General features: G+C 42.0%; 1 protein-coding gene across 1 annotated transcript; it reads right to left on the reverse strand.

Moving 5' to 3' along the window:
• Window positions 1–581: 581 nt before the first annotated feature.
• LOC115156090 (G protein-activated inward rectifier potassium channel 1-like) lies at window positions 582–23,893 on the reverse strand. Its single transcript, XM_029703373.1, has 3 exons — window positions 22,288–23,893; window positions 21,380–21,596; window positions 582–2,567 (listed from the first exon to the last, which is right to left on the reverse strand). Exons 1-3 carry the CDS (start codon window positions 23,125–23,127, stop codon window positions 1,930–1,932), a joined length of 1,695 nt encoding a protein of 564 aa, XP_029559233.1. The 5' UTR covers window positions 23,128–23,893; the 3' UTR covers window positions 582–1,929.
• Between the last annotated feature and the right edge of the window lie 624 nt (window positions 23,894–24,517).

The following is a 24,517-nucleotide window of genomic DNA, read 5'->3' on the forward strand; positions in this document are numbered from 1 at the left end:
ACTGTGTACTTGGGGACCTTCAATGCTGCAGACATTCCTGTGTCGAGGCACAGATTCCTTCAACCTCATGGCTTGGTTTTTGCTCTGACATACACTGTCAACTGTGGGACCTTATATAGACGTGTGCCTTTCCAAATCATGTCCAATCAATTGAATTTACCACAGGTGGACTCCAATCGAGTTGTAGAAACATCTCAAGGATGATCAATGGAAACAGGATGCACCTGAGCTCAATTTCGAGTGCAAAGGGTCTGAATACTTATGTAAATAAAGTATTTTTGTTTTAATTTTTTATAAATTTACCCCCCAAAATTGTAATCTGTTTTCACTTTGTCATTATGGGGTATTGTGTGTAGACGAGGGGAACAAATGTATTTAATCCATTTTAGATTAAGGCTGTAACCTAACAAAATGTGGAAAAAGTTAAGGGTTCAGAATACTTTCCGAATGCACCACATGTAATATCCATAACAAGTAGAGCTTTTGTCATGTTTTTGTCTTCTATACAAGCCTTTTTATTTCTTTGATAGTGTCCACAAAAAGCTAGCTACCCGTGTCCCATTAAATCAACATGTCAAGAATTGATCTTAGATCTTTATTCCTGAAGAGTTTGAGGATCATACAATATCATTGGCGCTTTTAGTTGAACCAGATTCCATGGATTCAGTAAATATAATGGTTATTGGGCTGCTGCAGACCCTGTGGCTATATAAAGATTATAGTCCTTATAACATTATTGCTTTAGTTAAACAGGGAGCATATGGAGTCTTAAGACAAAAGGTGGTGACTTTTTCCTAAATATGCTGTAGGTCCACCTCTAAATCTATATTTCTGCAGTAACACTTAAGTTGAAATTTTGGTGCACATGTTCGTTAAATTAAATGTAGAATGAATAATCATTTGAACTTCCAAACTACAGTACTGTTCAATAAGGCATGCGTGACCATGGATTTAGTTGTTTTCCTTCCATGTAAAAGAGTAATTTACAGTACTGTTCAGGACATTTATGTTGAAAAGCCATAAATGCTTACTGCCATAAAGAGTGTACTGTGTTGTGCTTATAAGGCTGTAGTTTCTGTACAGCACTTTGTGACATCAGCTGATGTAAGAAGGGATTTATAAATAAATTTGATTGAATTTGATTGATAGTACTGGCCCTTTCAACATAAGTGTTACCTTGAAAAGTGAGTTCAGGTTGCTTAATAAGATTGTGCCCTGTTCCAATAAAACATATGATATGGATCATGCATTTTCAAATAAAGATTGCATCATCCAGCAACATACAGTATGCTTGCTGAACTAAGAAGTTCTTAAAATTGCACATGGTAAAATATCATCCTATACATGAAAATACCAAAAATACAGCTGTGAACAATCGTGGAAATGGAAACAAGGTAATATAGTTAAGGCTAAACATCTGTGTCTATTACCTTTGTATAGCTAAGTAATAAAAGTAGCATGCATTTTAACAGAACATTGCCACACAATTTCACATTAAACAACAAAAGCAGCCAACTCAAATCGAATGTATGTACCCTTCTTCACCGCAAATTAGTCCCATGATGTGTAGGTTTTCCATTTTGTAAACCATATGGCTTTGTGCAACTGTTCAGATCCATTGGAAGTAACATCCCTGCTCAAATCATCTCTGTAAAATAATATATCTATAAATGTCATGCCAGAAATTAAAGAAACTATGTTTTACATGCACTTAGTGTATCGTACGTGCCAGATTGTGCTTATCATACATTGTCTTTCATCATAGCATGTATACTTATATCCAGGAACAAATCTGCGGTGTTCTATCAAGGTATACTTTATCTGTACGTATTTATATACTACATTTTCTTGAATATAAGAATCATGTCCTTTAATAAATTAGAAATAATAAAGGGCAGGGGTGTAATAAGTTAAAACTGGTCGCCCATTCTACGTGAAGCGGTCGGAATTCATCTTTCTGAGTTTCGGGGGCAGGTGTCCGTCCATTCGGCCCCCTACTCCCCCTCCCCCCTGCATCCTTAGCAGCTTGGGGGGCAAGTCTGCCACGGATTGGCTGATGTGATCGGAGCTGATCTTGGAGGCCATCCTGTTCACCTGTTTGTCATCGGAGACGCCTGGGACGGAGCTGATGCGCTGCAGCTTCATGGGCAGCTCCCCCATGCTCCCGGGGTAGATCATCTCCGATGTGGTGGAGCTCATCCTCAGCAGCTTCCTAGGCATGGGCAGCCCGTCCCGTCCGCAGCCGCCCCCTTGCATCTTCTGCAGCTTGGACGGTAGCTTGGTGGTGGTGCTCTCCTTGTCCTCCAGGGTCTCCAGGCAGTCCATGGAGCTGTTCCCCCCTCCCTCGCCGCTGTTGCACAGGGACGGGGCCATGAGAGGAGAGGATATGAGCAGGTTTTCCTCCTGCTCCTTCACGCTGTACGGGGGAGTGTTGACCTCAAACGTGGCGTGGAACTGGGAGTAGTCCACCTTGAAGAACCCCTCCTCCAGGGAGATGACTGGGAAGAAACGATGTCCCCATAGAACCTCATCCTCAGTGTAAGAAGTCCTCGCTTGGCAAGTCATCCCTGTCGAACACAGACAAAACAACAAAAACAAAAAAAGTTCATGTCTTTATTTCCATGTCTTTATTTCAGGAAATTTACTTGACGACTTTGACTCTATGCAGGGAATTATGCACAATTGTCTGTGGACAAGGCAGACAAGGCTAATGCTATGGAGATTAATGCTATGCTAGTCAAATACATAAACAAACACTTCAGAATCAAAGAGCAACCCTGATTCAATTACATGGCTGACGCAGTGCCCTCAGCTCAGCCACAAGAGTGAAGTGTTCCTCAAAGATTATTTCCATTCAACAAACAATATCACTCACAAACTGACACACAGAAAGTTGCCTCAAAAAAACACTTAATTGATTTTCAGATTCCATACAACACTAACGAGCAAGTTCCTCAGTAATTTGAGAAAGACGCAGAGGATAGCTGAGTGAGTGAAGGAGTCCATACAGCAATTACTTTTAAGATGAAAAGCACTACAATGTAAACACTGTTTGCTCCCAGAGATCTTATCCTGTATAGATTTTGTCTGGTGAGAAAATAACTAAACCATTTTCTCTCCCAAACAAACTGTAACAAAATGAAAAAGCACCCAATGTTTTACCTCTGTTATTGGTAAAACATTCACTACGTCAGTGCTAAAATAGTCAACTACTAAAGGTGGCACTTTTATGCACATTCTGCAACAGGTTTCTATCGAGCTCCTTGTTCTCATCAATGTATATTTACATTTACATTTAAGTCATTTAGCAGACGCTCCAGAGCGACTTACAAATTGGTGCATTCACCTTATGATATCCAGTGGAACAACCACTTTACAATAGTGCATCTAAATCTTTTAGGGGGGGGGGGGGGTTAGAAGGATTACTTTATCCTATCCCAGGTATTCCTTAAAGAGGTGGAATAAATGTATGAGCAACAATACCGGGAGCATGAAAATAAGAAACTACAAGCATTCGTCTAACACAAAATGCATACAGTACAGTGCACACGAGTGGGATTCATTGTCTTTGGCGGAGTACAACATAAACAAATGCCTCTACGTCATTATTCCTCAAATACTGTTTCCATTTTGTCTTGCATTGACAGGGAAACAATTGCTATTTCAGAGGCACTGAATCATGTTAAGGCACTTTAAAAACAATTTCCTAAATAAGTAGATGTCTTTTATCTAAGCCACCCGGGGTCTTTAGCGACATGTCAATTTAGTCCACATCGTAACCTTGGTTAGGAACTACAAAAGAGCAGATTAAGATGATCAAATCACTTAAGTGACGGACCACAGGAGGCTTAGCAAAGATAAGGGTGCAATGGGTCCAATGGGCTTTCCTGACAACTCCTATATCTTTTTGAGAAACAAATATTCATCCCCATTTATGGGACTTCCAATTCAAAGCCTGTTATATAACATGTTTGGTCTCAAAATGTTAATGTCCCTATGACAAGTGGGTAATTAGGTCCTCATAGTGCTGCCTGAAGAATTTCAGCCTGACCAAAGCAGATTTCATGCATTATTTATTTTTTCCTTATTAAAAGTTGCTTTTAAGGAAAGAAGATACGATAACAAAGATAAGACGGCGTTAAAATAAGAGAGCTTTGTGGGCTACTCTTTTAGCAAGGTCAGTGTGATCAGCCATGTTGCCCGTCCAGGTCTGTGAAGGAAAGTTCAAAGTTCATAAGGTTTGTTTTTCCATAGATTAAACAAGATACGCTCGATCATGAGCACCAGGCATTCATTGTTTTTGTTACTGGAGACGTTGAATTAAATGAATGCTTAACAAACACTCCACCCGTATCCCCATAAACAAATGAATACAATTAGTCAAATGATGAGGGTTGAATTAATGAGCAACAACATTCATTTGTTTTACATAAAGTTACAGGTTCATCTTCAGTGATAACCCTCTCGCTACTGTTATTCGGCAGATGCCGTCGTAATTACTATCACATGATCTGAATACTTGCATTGTATCAATTCACCCTGTGCGGAGCTCCATGCAAAACCTTTTGTTGTTTGGAATGTCTAAGAAAACATGGCTGCTGAAAGCAGTATTTTGCACTGCCGCCCCACAATTCATGAATCAATAGAAACAAATTCTAACAGAGATGAGATGCACAGCTTATCATCTGTCAGTCCAGAACATTGAACTGAGCCACGTCTTCCTTTTCCTTTTAACTAAGTATCCAAGCTGTTACAAAGCTGGAGGCACTTGTGATCTTGAAGGTCTGTTGAAGTCCATTAAAAGCTGAGTGGCTGCCCTGATATAAATACCCCATACTAATTGATAGTGTAATAAAGCCCTGGCAGCAATAAATGAATCGTAAGCATTCAAAGAGACTAAAGATCATGGTACACTAGGTATTGCTAATCTTAATTGAAGCTATGATCCTCTTCGTTTCTGCCAGTGTTTCCAAGGTCCGTGCAATAATGCGCTGATAACAGTTTTTTAACAGTCACAGTCAAGTCACAGATGTGCCAGAGTTATTAACATTGAGTACGGTCAGGGTATTCTGGGCATTATTTCTGCCCTATCGCTCTGCACTTCTGAGTGCTCTCGGCATATGGAAATATGCTTCAATGACTGGGGTCCACAGTAATAATAAGGACTTGAGGTTGAGAAGCCAATTGAGGCTAAGTGCAGGGAATCTTGTAGTCATTTGTATCATGAATTTGTCACACTGCAATAATCTTCCAAAGCATAGTCACACAACATGTTGACCAGCAGGCATATACTGTAAGCTCAAAGGTCTAGTATTGGTGTACACATGCAAAAGCACACTTCTTCTACACTGGTAATTTGCTTAAACCCTCAGTAATTCTTGTATCATTTTACCACCAATAACAGCGTGCCTGTTATCATAGCTGTCTACATACCACCACAGACCGATACTGGCACTAAAACTGCACTAAATGAGCTGTATATACCGCCATAAGCAAACAGGAAAACGCTCATCCAGAGGCGGCGCTCCTAGTGGCCGGGGACTTTAATGCAGGGAAACTTAAATAAGATTTACCTAATTTCTATCAGCTTGTTAAATGTGCAACCAGAGGGGAAAAAATTCTACACCACCTTTACTCCACACACAAAGACGCGTACAAAGCTCTCCCTCGCCCTCTATTTGACAAATCTGACCATAATTCTATCCTCCTGATTCCTGCTTACAAGCAAAAGTTAAAGCAGGAAGCACCATTGACTCGGTCTATAAAAAAGTGGTCAGATGAAGCAGATGCTAAACTACAGGACTGTTTTGCTAGCACAGACTGGAATATGTTCCGCGATTCTTCTGATGGCATTGAGGAGTACACCACATCAGTCACTGGCTTTATCAATAAGTGCATAGAGGACGTCGTCCCCACAGTGACCGTACATACATACCCCAACCAGAAGCCATGGATTACAGGCAAAATTCGCATTGGGTTAAAGGCTAGAGCTGCCGCTTTCAAGGAGTGGGACTCTAACCCACAAGCTTATAAGAAATTCTGCTATGCCCTCCGACGAACCATCAAACAGGCAAAGCATGAATACAGGACTAAGCTGGAATGGTACTACACCCGCTCCGACACTCATCGGATGTGGCAGGGCTTGCAAACCATTACAGACTACAAAGGGAAGCACAGCCGAGAGCTGCCCAGTGACACGAGCCTACTAGACAAGCTAAATCAATTCTATGCTCGCTTCGAGGCAAGTAACACTGAAGCATGCATGAGAGCATCAGCTGTTGCGGATGACTGTGTGATCACGCTCTCTGCAGCCGATGTGAGTAAGACCTTTAAACAGATCAACATTCACAAGGCCGCAGGGCCAGACGGATTACCAGGACGTGTACTACGAGCATGCGCTGACCAACTGGTAAGTGTCTTCACTGACATTTTCAACCTCTCCCTGTCTGAGTCTGTAATACCAACATGTTTCAAGCAGACCACCATAGTTCCTGTGCCCAAGAACACTAAGGCAACCTGCCTAAATGACTACCGACCCGTAGCACTCACGTCTGTAGCCATGAAATGCTTTGAAAGGCTGGTCATGGCTCACATCAACACCATTATCCCAGAAACCCTAGACCCACTCCAATTTGCATACCGCACCAACAGATCCAAAGATGATGCAATCTATATTGCACTCCACACTGCCCTTTCCACACCTGGACAAAAGGAACACTTATGTGAGAATGCTATTCATTGACTACAGCTCAGCGTTCATCACCATAGTGCCCTCAAATCTCATAAATAAGCTAAGGACCCTGGGACTAAACACCTCCCTCTGCAACTGGATAGTGGACTTCCTGACGGGCCACCCCCAGGTGGTAAGGGTAGGAAAGAACACATCCGCCACGCTAATCCTCAACATGGGGGCCCCTCAGGGGTGCGTCCTCAGTCCCCTCCTGTACTCCCTGTTCCCTCATGACTGCACGGCCAGGAACGACTCCAACACCATCATTAAGTTTGCTGATGACACAGCAGTGCTATGCCTGATCCCCGACAATGATGAGACAGCCTATAGGGAGGAGGTCAGAAACCTGACCGTGTGGTGCAAGGACAACAACCTCTCCCTCAACGTGATCAAGACAAAGAAGATGACAACAGGAAAAGGAGGACTGAGCACACCCCCATTCTCATCAACGGGGCTGTAGTGGAGCAGGTTGAGAGCTTCAAGCTCCTTGGCGTCCACATCACCAACAAACTAACATGGTACAACCACACCAAGACAGTCGTGAAAAGGGCACGACAAAACCTATTTAGCCTCAGGAGACTGAAAAGATTTAGCATGGGTCCTCAGATCCTCAAAAGGTTTTACAGCTGAACCAATGAGAGCATCCTGAGCATTGCATCACTGCCTGGTATGGTAACTGCTTGGCCTCCGACCGCAAGGCACTACAGAGGGTACCCCCAAGCCATAAGACTCCTGAACATCTAATGTTTACGCGTCTGTTATTATCTATGCATAGTCACACATAACTCTGCCTATATGTACATATTACCTCAATTACCTCAACACCGGTGCCCCCGCACATTGACTCTGTACCGGTACCCCCTGTATATAGCCCCGCTCCGCTATTGCTATTTACTGCTGCTTTTTAATTATTTGTTATTCTTATCTCTTACTTTTTTTGTATTTTCTTAAACTGCATTGTTGGTGAACGGCTTGTAAGTAAGCATTTCACAGTAAGGTCTACACCTGTTGTATTCGGCCGATGTGACCAATGAAATGTGATTTGATTTGATCTAGATATGGTACTTTTTCCCAATATAAAAACGATATTATATGCCATTTAGCAGACGCCGTTAACCAAAGCGAAATACAGCAGTGAGTACATACATTTTGGTATGGGTGGTAGCGGGAATCGACTCCACATCCCTGGTGTAGGAAACGCCATGCTCTACCAACTGAGCCTCTCTGCTATTTCAGTCAACAGTGGGCTAAGAGTCACATCCCAAAGACTGCCAGAGATACACAGAACATATTAAAAGTCAATATCACACGCCACTCCATGGAAAATAATCAGTAGAGGATATTCAAATATTGCGACAAAGTTCAACAGAACTGGTCCGGAGCATGACAGGAGATTATTAAAGCAAGAAACAGACATTTCCTCCATTAATTCTAGCACAAATGAACACAAATAGAGTGGAGGATGGAGGAAATGGAGGAAAATTCTACCACAAATTTACAAAACTATAACTTTCCTCCATTAACTCTGCAACATAATCATATTCAGTGATCTATAGAAATTGGCACACATAAGGATAATCGCACAGTTCATCTGAAATCAGATAATCAACTTCTGATTCCCTGTTGGGAAACTCTATTTTCTGATCTGCATCCTATTGAGCGGCCTCGTATTGGAGGAAAGCCCAGCAATTTTGTAATAGCACCATCGACAGCATGGCAAAAAGGTAAAGTGGTGACGTGTAAGTGGGTACATTCCTGCATCCATACACTAAAGGCCATCAACAGTCTCACTGAAGAGGCTGCTCTGTGCTTTCCTTTTCACCCATAGGGAAAAGCCACAATTACAGACTAATTGCTATCATAACCATTTGGAAACTTGGAGGTGATACGACTACAATTAAACACAGCCAAACAGCTTTGCTGTGCGTTTTAGATGAGTATAATAAGCTACACTATATACTGTACAGTGCATTCGGAAAGTATTCAGACCCTTTCCCTTTTTCCCTTTTACGTTACAGCCTTATTCTAAAATGTATTAAATACATGTTTTTCCTCATCAATCTACACGCAATACCCCATAATGACAAAGCGAAAACAGGTTTTTAGAAATGTTTGCAAATTTATTATAAATTAAAAACAGAAATATCTTATTTACATAAGTATTCAGACCCTTTGCTATGAGACACAAATTGAGCTCAGGTGCATCCTGTTTCCATTGATCATCCTTGAGATGTTTCTACAACTTGATTGGAATCCACCTGTGGTAAATTCAATTGATTGGACATGATTTGGAAAGGCAAACACCTGTCTATATAAGGTCCCACAGTTGACAGTGCATGTCAGGGCAAAAACCAAGCCATGAGGTTGAAGAAATTGTCCATAAAGCTAAGAGACAGGATTGTGTCGATGCACAGATCTGGGGAAGGCTACCAAAAAACGTCTGCAGAATTGAAGGTCCCCAAGAACACAGTGGCCTCCATCATTCTTAAATGGAAGAAGTTTGGAACCACCAAGACTCTTCCTAGAGCTGGCCACCCGGCCAAACTGAGCAATCGGAGGAGAAGGGCCTTGGTCAGGGAGGTAATCAAGAACCTGATGGTCACTCTGACAGAGCTCCAGAGTTCCTCTGTGGAGATGGGTGAACTTTCAAGAAGGACGACCATCTCTGCAGCACTCCCAACAATCAGGCCTTTATGTTAGAGTGGCCAGATGGAAGCCAATCCACAGTAAAAGGCACATGACAGCCTTTTAAAGAACTCTCAGACCATGAGAAACAAGATTCTCTGGTCTGATGAAACCAAGATTGAAGTCTTGGGCCTGAATTCCTGAAACCATCCCTACAGTGAAGCATCGTGGTGGCAGCATCATGTTGTGGGGATGTTTTTAGCGCAGGGACTGGAAAACTAGTCAGGAATGAGGGAAAGATGACGGAGCAAAGTACAGAGAGACCCTTAATCAAAATCTCCTCCAGAGCGCTCAGGATCTCAGGACATAGTGAGGTAAAGGTTCACCTTCCAACAGGACAAAGACCCTAAGCACACAGCCAAGACAACGCAGGAGTGGCTTCGGGACAAGTCTCTGAATGTCCTTGAGTGGCCCAGCCAGAGCCAGACTTGAACCTGATCGAACATCTCTGAAAAGAACTGAAAGTAGCTGTGCAGCAACGCTCCTCATCCAACATGACAGAGTTTCAGAGGATCTGCAGAGAAAAATGGGAGAAAATCCTCAAATACAGGTGTGCCAAGCTTGTAGCGTTATACACAAGAAGACTTGAGGCTGTAATCCCTGCCAAAGGTGCTTCAACAAAGTACTGAGTAAAGGGTCTGAATACTTATGTAAATGTGATATTTCATATTTTTCTTTTATATACATTTGTAAAAAAACAACAACAAAAAAACATGGGCTTTGTCATTATGGCGTATTGTGTGTAGATTTATGAGAAGAAGAAAAAACTATTTAATCCATTTTAGAATGAGGCTATAATGTAACAAAAAGTGGAAAAAGTAAAGGGGTCTGAATACTTTCCAAATGCACTGTATACAAAAGTATGTGGACACCCCTTCAATTAGTTGCTGGTAGGTGTATAAAATCGAGCACACAGCCATGCAATCTCCATAGACAGACATTGGCAGTAGAATGGCCTTACTGAAGAGCTCAGTGACTTTCAATGTGGCACCGTCATAGGACGCCACCTTTCCAACAAGTCAGTTCCTCAAATTTCCACCCTGCTAGAGCTGCCTCAGTCAACTCTAAGTGGTTTTATTGTGAAGTGGAAACGTCTAGGAGCAACAACGGCTCAGCAGCGAAGTGGTAGGCCACACAAGCTCACAGAACGGGACCGCTGAGTGCTGAAACACTCACTATCGAGTTCCAAATTGCCTCTGGAAGCACGTCAGCACAATAACTGTTCGTCGGGAGCTTCATGAAATGGGTTTCCATGGCCGAGCAGCCGCACACAAGACTAAGATCGCCATGTTCAATGCCATGCATTGGCTGGAGTGATGTAAAGCTCGCCGCCATTGGACTCTGAAGCAGTGGAAACGCGTTCTCTGGAGTGATGAATCACACTTATCTGGCACTCCGACGGACGAATCTGGGTTTCAGCGAATACCAGGAGAATACTACCTGCCCGAAGGCATAATGCCAACTGTAAAGTTCGGTGGAGGTGGAATAACGGTCTTGGGCTGTTTTTCATGGTTTCAGGCTAGGCCCCTTAGTTTCAGTGAAGGGAAATCCTAACTCTACAGCATACAATGACATTCTAGGTGATTCTATGCTTCCAACTTTGTAGCAACAGTTTGGGCACAAAGCGAGGTCCATACAGAAATGGTTTGTCGAGATCAGTGTGAAAGGACTTGACTGGCCTGCACAGAGCCCTGACTTCAACCCCATCTAACTACTTTGGGATGAATTGGAGCGCCGACTGCGAGCCAGGCCTAATCACCCAACATCAGTACTCAACCTCACTGCTGCTCTTGTGGCTGAATGGAAGCAAGTCCCTAGTGGAAAGCCTTCCCAGAAGAGTGGAGGCTGTTAAGGCAGGAAAGGGGGGACCAACCCCATATTAATACCCATGATTTTGGAATGAGATGTTTGACGAGTAGGTGTCCACATACTTTTGGTCATGTAGTGTACCAACAGGCATAAAACATCACGTAATCATCATACCTGCCTGGACTGGTGTGTTCCTATGGAAACCAAATCTACCAATGGTACGTGAGCCTAAACACACCATATGAAGCCTATTTGGATTGTCACCTTTGAGCGCAACTCGAGGCAAATGTGGCGGACTTACAGTAAACACAAAAGTATATTTCTTGTCTTTGACCATCCCAATCGAAACAACCATCCATAAAACCACTGGTTTTATCACTCAATACTGGATGATACATTTTACCCCTAGTTCCTGACCACAGTGAACTGGTTGTAATTCCTGTATGCCCCTGACCTTTTCCAGCACATCACTGCTCCTCAAAGTGCATTTGTTTTGATCGAATCCTATGTAGTACCTTATCATTGACGTCAGCTCATATTACAAATACCATATTTAATAAGCACAGTGAAAGGTACCTTTATTACCATCTGTCCGGCTCTTTCATCCTCCAGGACACAGACTGTGCTTTGTGTACAGAACTCTCTTTGATGTTCTAATGTATACTCTGTAATGTGTACTGCGTGATGAGCACAGTCTATCCCAGACAGTGGAGGCTGCTGAGGAGAGGACGGCTCATGATAATGTCTGGAACGGAGCGAACGGAATGGCACCAAACAAATAGAAACCCGTGTTTGATGTATTTGATACCATTCCACTAATTCCGTTCCAGCCTTTACCACGAGCCCGTCCTCCCCAATTAAGGTGCCACCAACCTCCTGTGATACCAGATCCAAACAAGTCTTAGAGAAAGAAACAACGCCTATAGTGGTGTCAGTTTGTTTTAGAGACATCTCAGGAGATTGGTAACATTACTTTATATCATGCCTCCTCTGTATAAATTGGATTTTGCGCCATAAATTGGATGCTGCGGAATATTTAACTTTAATTAGATGATGAAATCAGATAGACAGGGACTGCTTTAATCATAGACGGGATTTGAAGCGTGAAAGCCCTGCAAAACACAAATACTATTTTCAAATATCAGAGTATTAGTAAAGAAAACTGAGCTGCAAACAAAAGACTCAATTTCCCTTCTTTTTACAACTGGTAAATATACCAAAGGAATTTTGCTCTTCAAATTGAATATACACTATATTTCTCATGCAATAACATGTTGCCATTGAGAGAGTATTAAGGGCAAAGGAAATTGATCTCTCTGAGGTTGTATGTTTGGGAGTCTATCAAAAGCTAGTACTTTGTGAGTGAATGAAGCTAGCTAGTACTGCAGGATAACACTGAGCTAGCTTTTGTGGTTCAAATAACAAAATCAAGAAGCAGCCAAGTCACTAAGGTGACAGGGAGATAAAATTGATTCTTTAAGTGGTGAGAATGGAACATAAACTAAGGGGGAATCTTGCCAATAGTTTCTGCTTTTTATTTTATTTCACCTTTATTTAACCAGGTAGTCCAGTTGAGAACAAGTTCTCATTTACAACTGCGACCTGGCCAAGATAAAGCAAAGCAGTGCGACAGAAACAACAATGGTGGCTCGCTAAACTTACTGGCATTCATGGAGCAAAGAGTCTCTAACATAAGCTTATCCAGGATATAGAAGCCACAGGAGCAGAGGATTATATCTGTTTGCTGCATGGCTCAGACGTATACTGGAGGTCAGGCACAACTCCACTGTCTCCACACCTCAAGGACCAGAGTCCTGCATCCTGGCTTTAGATAGACGCCTGTTTTATTCAATCCAGATCTTACATATCAACAAATCCATACACATCATTTGACTTCCGAAAACTGTTTTTTTTTTTTTTTTTAAACACTCACAACCACCTGCACTTTTTGGAAAATAGAGCAATGCAAATTGAGCAACGAATTTACATATTTATGCAAATGATTGATTGCCCGTTATTCAGATTAGCCTTTTTCTGCACTTCGACTCCCACAGTCCAAGTCACTGGGAGAAAGGTGGGAGTAAAGAGTCCTCCCCGACCTCTCAATTCTCTCACAGACAAGGATCTGCAGATGTAAGAAATCCTCTCACAAACACTCACACACACATGCAAGCACGTGAGTGTAACACATGGGGATGTGTGAAACTTACTCCTCAGCCTTAAGTTTCCCCACTTGTGTCAGCGAATGGCTAGCTTTTCTCGTGGCGCCAAACTGGTAAGACGCAGGAGGGCGGTCAGGTGTTCCAGCAAGGCAGAGGTCCTGGGTTCGCCCCCTCGGTGTGAGCCGAATCAGGAAGAAATGGAACTCGCTAAAAGCAGCATAACGTCCTTTACGCATGCAACAAACACTCATCCATGCAACCTCACTCACCAGAATACGGCTATCAACACTGTATACAGGCTTTAGAAGCAACTGAAGCATTGTCTGTGAAGAAAACGGTGGCGGAAGCAAGACTGTGAATCTGCGCTCTGGACAGTGAATACAGATAATCATGAGTCAACCCTCTCATGCTTGCACCGTTAAGATTCAGTTCTGTGATAATTCACATTAACATATGAAAGCTTTAGTTATTTACCAAACGGTGAGCAGCAACAGCTAAATAACAATGCATCATGTGGAAGGCTGTTGCTGAAAAGCAGAAGAATTACATCCCTGCTTGACTGCTTTTTGGCCCAGTGGCATCAAATATTAAAGAGATGCACTGAGCTAGAGCAGCATGGAGGACAACTGACAAAAGAGAGAGGGAATAAGCATCCAAGAGATGTCCTCTTTAATGGAGAAGGAACATTTGAATTCACCAGACATACAGTACAGCAATACTACTGTGCTGAGTACAGTACTTTGGGTCCCTAACAACTGAATATACAACAACAAAAAATCCCATGAAACGCCTGAAAGGACACAACAAATTGTGTCTATTAGAGGATATGAGAACTGTTTAGCTCATTTTGATACAGATACATCTGTTATGGGCACAAGTCCTCTCTAAGACAGATAATCTGTTGCTATGGTGACCACCATCAAACGGTACACTGAGAAGAAACCCAGTATTATTTTGGAGGCCTGCTTTTTCCTCTTTCATTCGTCGTAGATGAATAGAAAATCTCTCAGCTGTAATACTATTTAAGTATTCAATCAATTTGTTACGGTTGCATCCCGAGCTTATTGCATCCCGAGTTTATTCCACGTTATACGACATGCGGTAGGCAAAATGTGTGCAAAAAAAACAAAAAAAACACAGAGAAGGAAATATACTGGCGGAGAAAAAAATGGTGTAGAAATGTACTGCTATGGGGGATGGGTGTTGAGGGAGCCAGAATACTCGGGCAATAACATCAGTGTGGAGGTAGACAGAGTAGAGCGGAGAGGAGCAGAGGCTGTGTGTGTGTGTGTGAGAGAGAGAGGAGAGTGTCGTTGCCTGCCAAGCCTCTACACAGGGTGAGGTGACAGACCAGGCACAGGAACATACGGCTTTTACACAACAGCAAGACCATTAACAAGCAGCAGGGGGAGAAAAAACAGACATTATGAAGGAAAGAGGGTGTTGGTGGTGGTGATGGTGGGTGAGGAGGAGGAGAGGGGGAGGAGGGGCAAACGATCGATAGCCTTGAAGCCAAACACCAACTAATGGGTGGCAGACAAATCACACTCGGAGTGTGGCCATTTAAAACGGGATATCGCATGTTCAGTTAAGCTTGTGTTTTCTCACTGTGGTTTGAGTGAGGTCCAATACCCCACAGCATGTCAATGGGACTGAAATAGAAAGCACGCATCCCCCTAAGGATTGTCTCGCTAGAAGCGCATCCAAAAGACAAAATGTCAACGTGGCTGTGTCTGTTTAGACCTAGATCGATTAACGTGCACTTCAGGGACACTCACACTATCAATCAATACCGCACAGTGACCAAAACACTAAGAGCTAGGCTAGCAATAAGAGCATCGGGCCAGTAACCGGAAGGTCGCTGGTTCGAATACCCAAGCTGACAAGGCGGAAATCTGTCGAGGTGTTCTTGAGCAAAGGCACTTGAACATAATTTACTCCAGGGGTGCCGTACTACTATGGCTGACCCTGTAAAACAATGCATTTCACCACACCTATCCAGCGAACGACACAAAAATGATATATACATATATATTTTAAAGCAGAGCACAACCTTTGTCACTTAACGATAACATATGGTTATTGTGGAGCCACCATCTTCGGTCAGTTTTGACCAAGCTCTAGCCTACCCATCCTTCGTGAGTCTTCATATAACCAAGATCTTTGTCGGTTTCCTTTTAGTTCTGGGAGATAAAAGGAGCTGTCTAGAACCTAACATGGTTATTGGGCTGTCCCATAGGGTAACCCTTTAAATAACCCTTTTTTGGGGGGTTCTAGGTATAACCCTTTCCAGAGAGGGTTCTACCTGGAACCAAAAAGGTTTACCTTATGGGGACAGCCAAATAGCCCCTTGGAACTTTTTTTTATTGGGGGGGGGGGGGGGGGTAGGCACTAAACGGTATGATTGGCAATATTACTAGACACAATCCATTATTATTAGACGTGCATGTTAATTCCAAAACACACGCAGGTCCTTGGAGAGAAAGAGCCAATCATTTCCAACTCTTAAGTAGAGTGACGGCTCTCCGCGTCATGCCACACCCCTTCCTCCCTCCCTCCCTCCCAGGATTTATTACAGTCCAACAGAGACCTGACAAATCCCCAAAGACACAATGTAAGCTTGTTTCCACTTGGGAAAGGGGATAAAGAATCCTCCATGTCATAGCTGGTTCAACCCAATGCCCATTATGTGGAGTCCATTCCTGGTGCAATTACTATATCTCCAGGTAAGGTAAAGCTCTCCAGTGTGTTGTCTGAATCGACACTTTCTCTCACAGTGGGACAAATTTAGACAAAAGTAGGCTGTCACTAAGTGGATATCTCTTAAATGCAAACGGGTCATGTGCAATTCAACACAATATACATTTAGTCTATAACAGAAAGTACAGTACCTCAATTGAGTTATTAAAAACAATTCCAGCATGAGACGTACAGTACTCTATGTACTACCGAGTGTATGTGCTATACTATAAACTGAGAAAAAAATGACATTCCAAAAAAGATTCTCGCACTAAATGTGGTCGCTAATCACAATTAACATTGGCGTTGGAAAAACTTGAAGCTCCAACGCGGCTTCTTAATGCAATGAAATGCGTGAGACGGGTTGTTAAAAAAAAGTTAAACGAAACAAATGAATAAAAAACCACTGTAACCCACTGGAGAACAGAAAGCGTTTTATGCGTCTTATCAGCGCACCCGTGGGGAGGGCCGTGACTCTGCGGTGCTCTGACCCTGGGCACATTAGATTTAATCGGAGACTCCTGCTCTCACCTGCTCAGAAGGCCTACTTCCCCCGGCTGAACCCACATTAACCCTTGAACCGCAGAGTGCTTGAGTGCGGGGCGGAATGGAGAAGCGGGGATCATCGCGGTCATGCTCGGAGTGTAATCATTCGGAATGAATTATGCTCACTTACTCCAGCGGCCTGTCTATCCTTTCACAGTGATGTGTAATCACAAGCTCCATTCCGCCACTATTTACCTCAGACCAACGCACGCCTCTGACTTCTCAGCAAATCTGCTACACGAGATGTATCCATTTCTCTGAATTCATTATTCTGCTGCTACTCTTTGTGCACGACAAACTCCTCTTTGCTTGTTTTACTTTCAAGATTAATAACGGAAAAGTTTATTCATAATGCAGTATGTGGATACTATTAATACAACAATTTAAATATTTAAAAAAGAGACACACAACTTTGTTTGCTTTTAGGCCATGCCCTCGCAAAACTTGCATAGCCCCGGATCTCTGATATTATGACCCTCGCCTCCCTTAAAAGGAGCCACTCTCCGGCCCTCTGGTTATTCTCAAGCATGCTTCTTTTCCGGCAGGATATCGTCGGGTATTTTGTGAGGGTGGTTGCCCAATGACCGAAGAGCATGACACTCTTGCCCGAGCTCTCCTACATTCCAGGTAGACGCCCACCGCGCATACTGGACAACGACGGGGACGCCCTTCTAGGGAAGGTGACAGGTGAAAAGCCATAGGCACATTAACCTGAAGAAAAAAAACCTGGGCAGGCTGAGTGCGCGAACAGTGGCTAGTAACTGCCGTTTGGAAAATCACTTGTCATCGAGGGGCTCAAAGTTGATGAGGGAAAGCATATGGCATCTCCCAATTTTTCCTGGGTATGTTAGCTCTTCCACCCTAAATGGAAGAGTCTCCCTGGGCCCTCATAGAACTAATTGGTCATCGCTTCTACCAGAATGCAGCAAGTCAGTCTGGATACATCAGCCAGCGACATGACGTAAGACAATATGCCCACTCTGTCTTAGTTATGCATTACACATTTCTTTTTTTCATACTTTTTGTCCAATATGCAGCATTTTTGTTTAATATTCAACATTGAGCCAATGATGGGAAAATCCATCGCAAATGTAACAGTATTGCTTCCGTCCCTATCCTCGCCCCTACCTGGGCTCGAACCAGGGGCCCTCTGCACTCTTCGACAACAGTCACCCTGGAAGCATCGTTACCCATCGCTCCACAAAAGCCACCAACAGCTACGTCAAGGTCTCAGAGCGAGTGACGTCACCAATAGAAACGCTATTAGCGCGCATCCCGCTAACTAGCTCGCCATTTCACATCGGTTACACAAATACAGCAATGTACTTCAAGAGGCGCCTAAATCATGATGTACATTGAAACATGATAATAACATAATTCCCAAGGTTGTCCATATCCAAGTGATTCAACTGGCAAAATATTTGGTAAGGGATAAGCCAAACTGTGAGACTACGTGTAACTCTAAAAACACTTTCTTTATCCAATACTAGAATTTCCACAGACAAACATACTGTATTTATATGCTCACGGATACACATGAATAAACATCAAATGCACTTTAAATCAATTCAAGTCCACAACAGTCTCATGCCACCCACACGTCTTAGCATAAACAAATAGCAGGAAAAACAATAACAAGGGAGATTCTATTTTTCTCCAATAGCAGTGAATCGTGAAAAGGGCTCGTGCTGTCATGGAGGGGGCAGAGAGGAAGCCAAGACAACAAGACACGTCAATGCACGGCTAACGAGTCATGCCTTGTGTCCCAAATGGCACCCTGTTCCCTATGTAGTGCACTACTTTTGACCAACGCAATATGGGGATTGCTCTTTTCAAATAGTCTAACAAAATGTTCCACTGTAGCTTTCGGCTGGAGTTGTTCGGGGAAAATATTTGTAAACGCCTTGTTAGCGTCATGTAAATGCCACAGCATGTTCCTAATAGCCCATCAATCATTGGCATTTGCATGATAGTCACATCGAAGTCTTCACACAGAGTTCATTTTCTGCTGATGTGCCAGCCACTGTGTTTCTAAACATAATTGATGAGTGAACACGAAACTTAAATTAAGTGCTTCACAATTTTGTATTTGTTTTGCTGAACTGTGAAGCGTCTTGTTAATAAAGAACGAGACACAACTTTTCAGGGTGAAACGTGTTGTTGACAGCATTCTTCCTCTAGTCAATCACGCATTCAAAGTCAGTTTGCCATGAAATTAAAATCCCAGCCTGTTTGTCATGTAACTGAGCTGATCCAAGATAGAGAATGGGACTAAAGTACAAAATTGCATGTTAGATGTACTGTGTATAATTGGCATACCATTTGAACAGACGAGTGGTAAAGCAATTGCAGTCTGAGCAATTTCACTTCTGCATAATACAAAGAAAATGTTATTGCAACTCAGTGATTCAGTATAGTGTTCCCCGGAATGTTTAAAAAAAAAACATTTATAGAAGGAACAGTTAACTAAACCTTAACAATTTGGATTAAACAATCCTATCTGTTATATCAATTTCAAAAATGTAAATGACAATTTTATAACACTTGAATCAGTACTCCCTAACGAAGGATATGTAGAAACGTACGTTTAAAAAAAATGGTGTTCTACTGAACATGCCATCATAACAAAGGTATTTAAATAATATGAAAAGTGTCTTTTTTCTAGTTCTTTATGTTATTATATTGTAACACTCTCGTATAATAATTTCATGCATGCAGTGACTATGTTCCAATCTCTGATAACATAACAGATGGGAAGCCATGTGGAGCTGACTTTCAGTTTATGATATCACGAGAGGTTGTGATGATGATGTCATTTGATAAGCTCATTATGTGAATATGAAGAGAGCTGATTTTCTATGAACATGTAAAAAAAAAAAAAAAAAAAAATGCTGCTGTTAGCTAACACCAGTAAATGCCAAGTCTCTGAATTAATATTTGATAAACATTCTATCTGGCTCAGACTTGTTTCACTTGTTCTGGCACCCATTAAGCCCTGTAACACCTCACCGTAGCTCTCACGAGTCCACCTCCTAATTTGATCTCAGAAAAGTAGTTATCTTAATATCAGGTTATTTTGTCAATAGACCTCTTTTGTTTTTTTTGTACGGTTACCACATGTTCACTGGTGTATTACTGAAAATTGCATTGCGTTACAGTTTTCCCCATACCATAGGCATAAAATCTAAGTTCAGGTGCAGTGCTGAAATGCGGAACGCTCAAAGAGAGGTTGCCATGGAAACAGAGTTACATTGGAACGAAATGAAAGCGTCTGAGGGTTAGACTTTCACTGTACATACATTTTTAACTTCGCATTGACACGGTCGAGATTACACTACTACTGTATCTAGAATTCATCTTGACATTGAGAAAATATAAAAAATATGTTAAATTACAATTACAAAATGTGTTTGCTGTCTAATTTTGTTGTTGTGCCCAATGCATACGATACATGTGAACATTTACCTCCAAAGTGTATGTTTTGAAATTCTTATCCGCATTCTATAATTTTCTGTGTTGACGACTGACCAATTAATCAAAACATTGGGAAAAGATGATGACATAACTAGCTGTAAGGATATATTCTACAAGGCAGCACCATTATATCATACAGTCATTTCTCCGCACCTTTTTTTCTACATAACATCAATATGTAACCCCTCATAAATAAAATAGTCCTATTAAATGTTTATATACAATATGAGTTGTGTCAGCAAGTTGCATGTCAGTTGCTACTGATTTTTCATCGACACTATATTTTTCATCAACACAAATCTACATTGAAAACAGGGATTTTAAAGAAATCTGAGGACCGAAAAGATTTCAGATTTGAGATGCAACTTTTTTTTGTGAATATATATTGACATGATGTGAACCGTATGCCACTGCCACATAAGCACAGTACAGTAGAGGACCAACTTTTTCATGATCAACAGAACTGTTTTCTGCAGTGGTCTGTATTGCATCAGACAGGACTGGTATGTCATTCCACAATCTTAAAGGACTCCCTGCAGCCCTTTATTAACTGTCTCAAATGAAACAGTTGCATTTGAAATATGATCACAACAACCAAAATGTTTCTCAAGTGTCAATACTGTTTTTATTGAATTGAAGTTTCAATTTCAAAAAGCAATTGGGAAAGCAAAGTATACCCCAGAAGAGTATGAAGTTGTATTGTAAAACAGCAAAACTGTTCCCTAGACAGCAACTATTTCAGGAGATCTCGTAAAAAAATGTTGAAAATGATTTATACAGATCTATCAAGGGACTGGCTCTTTAGATAAACTAAACATAATTGAATACCATGCCATGTTGATGTACTGTATTAAACACAGGCCAACCAAATTCAAATGAGATTGAGCATATCCAACTACAATTTGTTTTTTGCCATTCCCACTGCAAAAGTAAAATCAATCAGAACATATATGATTTATAACCTATCCAGTTGTGCAACAGATCATCAATAGCATGCAATCAATGACATCCACTAACACCCAGGGGTCAATGGAGAGGCCCATCTGGGTCAACTTACAGTATACACCTGTATACACATCATTATAACACACATACTGGTGCATTTATTTTGCTGGCATATACTTTAGCCAGAGCCAAACACTCTCCACTAGTTTATCTCAGGGCATAGATATAGGCCTATTGTTTTTAATAATACTGCAAGAAAGAAAAAACCGAGGTATTTGTGATAACTTACCAGTGGTTTCCACTATTCCTTCCAATATGACCACAATTTCAAACTGCTCTGTTTGCATGGATCTCTGGGAGAGTTCGTAGAATGGACTTTTAGTGTCAATCACATGGCAGATTGTGAGTGGTGAGACCAGGAAGAGCTGATCCGCCCCGGTACTGAAGCCCACGTCCAATTCCAACTGATCCAGTGGAAGAAACTCACCTTCGGGCGTCTGACGAGACTATGGAAGTATACAGAGGGAGGGAGAGAGAGAGGCGTGGGGGACAAACAGTTTAACTACTGCAACCCAGTGAGCCATACTGAAAGCTATCCACCTTTTGTGAACAATTAAAGAAACCAATCCTCAGTAAATATACAGAGTTAGTAAATCAATGTCGATGGCCAGAGCCACACATATATAGCTCTGGCTATAGCTAATCAGGCACATCAAGCCACATTAAAGGCACACCATAAGACGTTAATAATGACCCAGTGACTCTCTTCTACTTCAGGGGGCCTGTATAATGGTCAAATGTGTATTTCTATATGAATAGCATTGCCACTAAACTTCACTGGAATCAATTGCTTTGTGTGTTAATTCACATTGGTAGGCCTATTTGCAAAGAAAGTGAAAAAACGACTGTTCATAAAAGTAGGCTCTAGAAATCCATGAATCTATGTTTAATTAGGCCTACATTAATATCAATAGAAATGTCTCTAAAGCGATAAAAGAGCAATACTGGTATTAAAATATCATATCAGCAGAGAATAAAAAACTTTTTAATAATCCTCTAAGTATTTTATGTGTAATTACGGCGTAATTACAGTAAGAAAACGAATAACTTACACTCACATGACAGAAGTAAATGGGGGTACTAACGTTTAGATACACAAATATTGTTGTGCATAGGGGCCGTAGAAGTGCCACTTACTTTCAGCAATTTGCAGCGGATCTGTGCGGAGACCATATGGCTATTACGCAGGTTGCCCACTCTGAACATGAGAGTTAGCTTTCCATCTCGCATCGAAATAGCTGCATGTTCACTGAACATCAAGGTCTCTGCCCTTTTTTTGGGCTGGGACATCTTAATGAACATGCAGCCAATCAAAAAAGCATCAACGATTGATCCCAGGATTGACTGGAAAAGAAAGAGAATGATCCCCTCGGGACATTTGTCCGTGATATACCTATAGCCGTATCCTATCGTGGCTTCCGTTTCTATGAAGAATAAAAACGCGGAGGGAAAGTTGTAGACATTGGCGACGCATGGCGTATACTTGTCATCGTGGGTTCGATGGAGGTCTCCTCTGATGTAGGCTATGATCCACCACATGAATGCCATGAAGAGCCATGCCACCGTGTATGTTAGGATGAAGATAAATAAATTCCAGCGCCATTTCAAATCGACCAGCGTAGTGAATAAATCGGAAAGGTATCTACTGGTTTCACCACCCAGGTTTCCATGCTGGACGTTACATCGCCCGTTCTTGTCCACAAAGCGTTGCCTCTTCTTCTTCTTCTCTGGTGCCGGCTGGTTGAATCCAGACCCACTAGATGAGGTGGTCACTACCTGATAATCGTCCCCAAATTTCTTTCGAAGTGCAGACATACTACGATGACAGCCGCGAGAGAAATAATCTGAAGGGTTCAATGTAAAGTCTATTTCTGTACAGGACTTCGTTGTAGTTGCAGTAATTGGCCTTATGTTGTGGGCAATATCTCGGAAGTGGAAATAAGGCGTGGAAAGTGCGTTCTGTAACGAACTAATCATGCATTGTCCCCTCTCTCCACATACTGTTACCACTTCAAATCCATGAAAATGGAGAGGAATAATGTCACTTCAAATCACTACAAACAGATCTTCATCCGAAAAGCAGTCTGCTAAAAAACAATTACGCACAGGATCATCTTCTAACCAAACGCGTCCGTCGCAGTTCAGGTTTTGAACAGTTTATTATTTGGTGCGTCGCTGCTGATCATCGCCCTCCCAGGCTAGAGCAATCAATGCAGGTTGGCTCGACACTGTCCTCATCTGTGAAGTCTACACCTTGGGTTAAAAGTTGAAATTGTTTCCACGCCCCATCAAGCAATTAAGATGTTGTAGGTAAATAATGAATCGTTGGTTACTGTGATTATAAGCCGTGGTCAAGATGAAACCGCTCCATACATACTGCACATCCGATGTCAGTGTTGGTGTTGGACACAATTTGGTTCCCAAACGTCCGCTTTGTGCTCCTGCGTGCGCACTTAGGATCTGCATTCAGATCTATGACAGTGGAATATGATGGGAAATAATGGATTCGTGGAACAATTTACTGTCCGGTCATACTTATGTGGTTCCCTCTTAACGATGATGCCTGCAAGCTGTCTTTCCTGTCCCCCTTTCCCCTTCTGGTGGAATTTTACTGGTGTTCTTATGGACGCGTGCAATAAGAATCCGACAGCGGCTGCTTCGTTCTTTCCTCTCGATTTTCCACTTCACCGCTCCTGCGCACTGCCCGTTCCGTATGCTATGATACACTCACTATTGCCTACCGGTACTACATAGACATACAGTTTGGAAGAAGAGGGAGGGAAGAGTTATGCAGTTAATTTACTTTAACGCAATTTGCTAAGATATAATGTCATTCATTCAAATCAGCCTACCATTGATTAATGCGTTTTAGAGCAGGCTACAGTGCCATTGATTTTTTTTTAACCAGTTCTGAATTTTCTTTAGTGGTACATTGATGGTGGGATAGACAATTATGTAAGGGATAATCAAGGAGGGGCTATGCGTTCTATGAAAAATAATGAACGACGTGAAGATGTGTTCTGTTCCATGACGCACTTGCGGGGTGGTGGAACCCTCCACAAAGTTGCATTATTTTCCAGAGAACACGTAGAGCCTCGAGATGATTATCCCTTTTATACAAGAGCTATGCATTTACACATTTATGCCTGGAAATGTTTTCAAATGTGTTCAAATCACTTTTGCTTTCATAAGCAATAGCCATTGAATTCTATCGTGCTGATATACCGTGCCTTATAGGGAAATAATTCACTCTAGAATCCCCTTCAAGCCAATCAGAAACGAGTATTCAACAATGACATGTATGAGCACAGACAAAAGATGTAACCCAGACATATCACAGGGGCTATGAAGCTGAAGCATCCATTTA

Source organism: Salmo trutta, chromosome 20 (assembly GCF_901001165.1).
Source record: "Salmo trutta chromosome 20, fSalTru1.1, whole genome shotgun sequence".
Taxonomy (NCBI): Eukaryota; Metazoa; Chordata; class Actinopteri; order Salmoniformes; family Salmonidae; genus Salmo; species Salmo trutta.

Coding starts and splice junctions, on each gene's coding strand:
- LOC115156090 (XM_029703373.1), bottom strand. CDS start 23,127: ATGATTAGTTCGTTACAGAACGCACTTTCCACGCCTTATTTCCACTTC. Junction 21,597..22,287: donor TCCGCTGCAAATTGCTGAAA/GTAAGTGGCACT, acceptor ATACTTCCATAG/TCTCGTCAGACGCCCGAAGG. Junction 2,568..21,379: donor AGGAATAGTGGAAACCACTG/GTAAGTTATCAC, acceptor TGTGTTCGACAG/GGATGACTTGCCAAGCGAGG.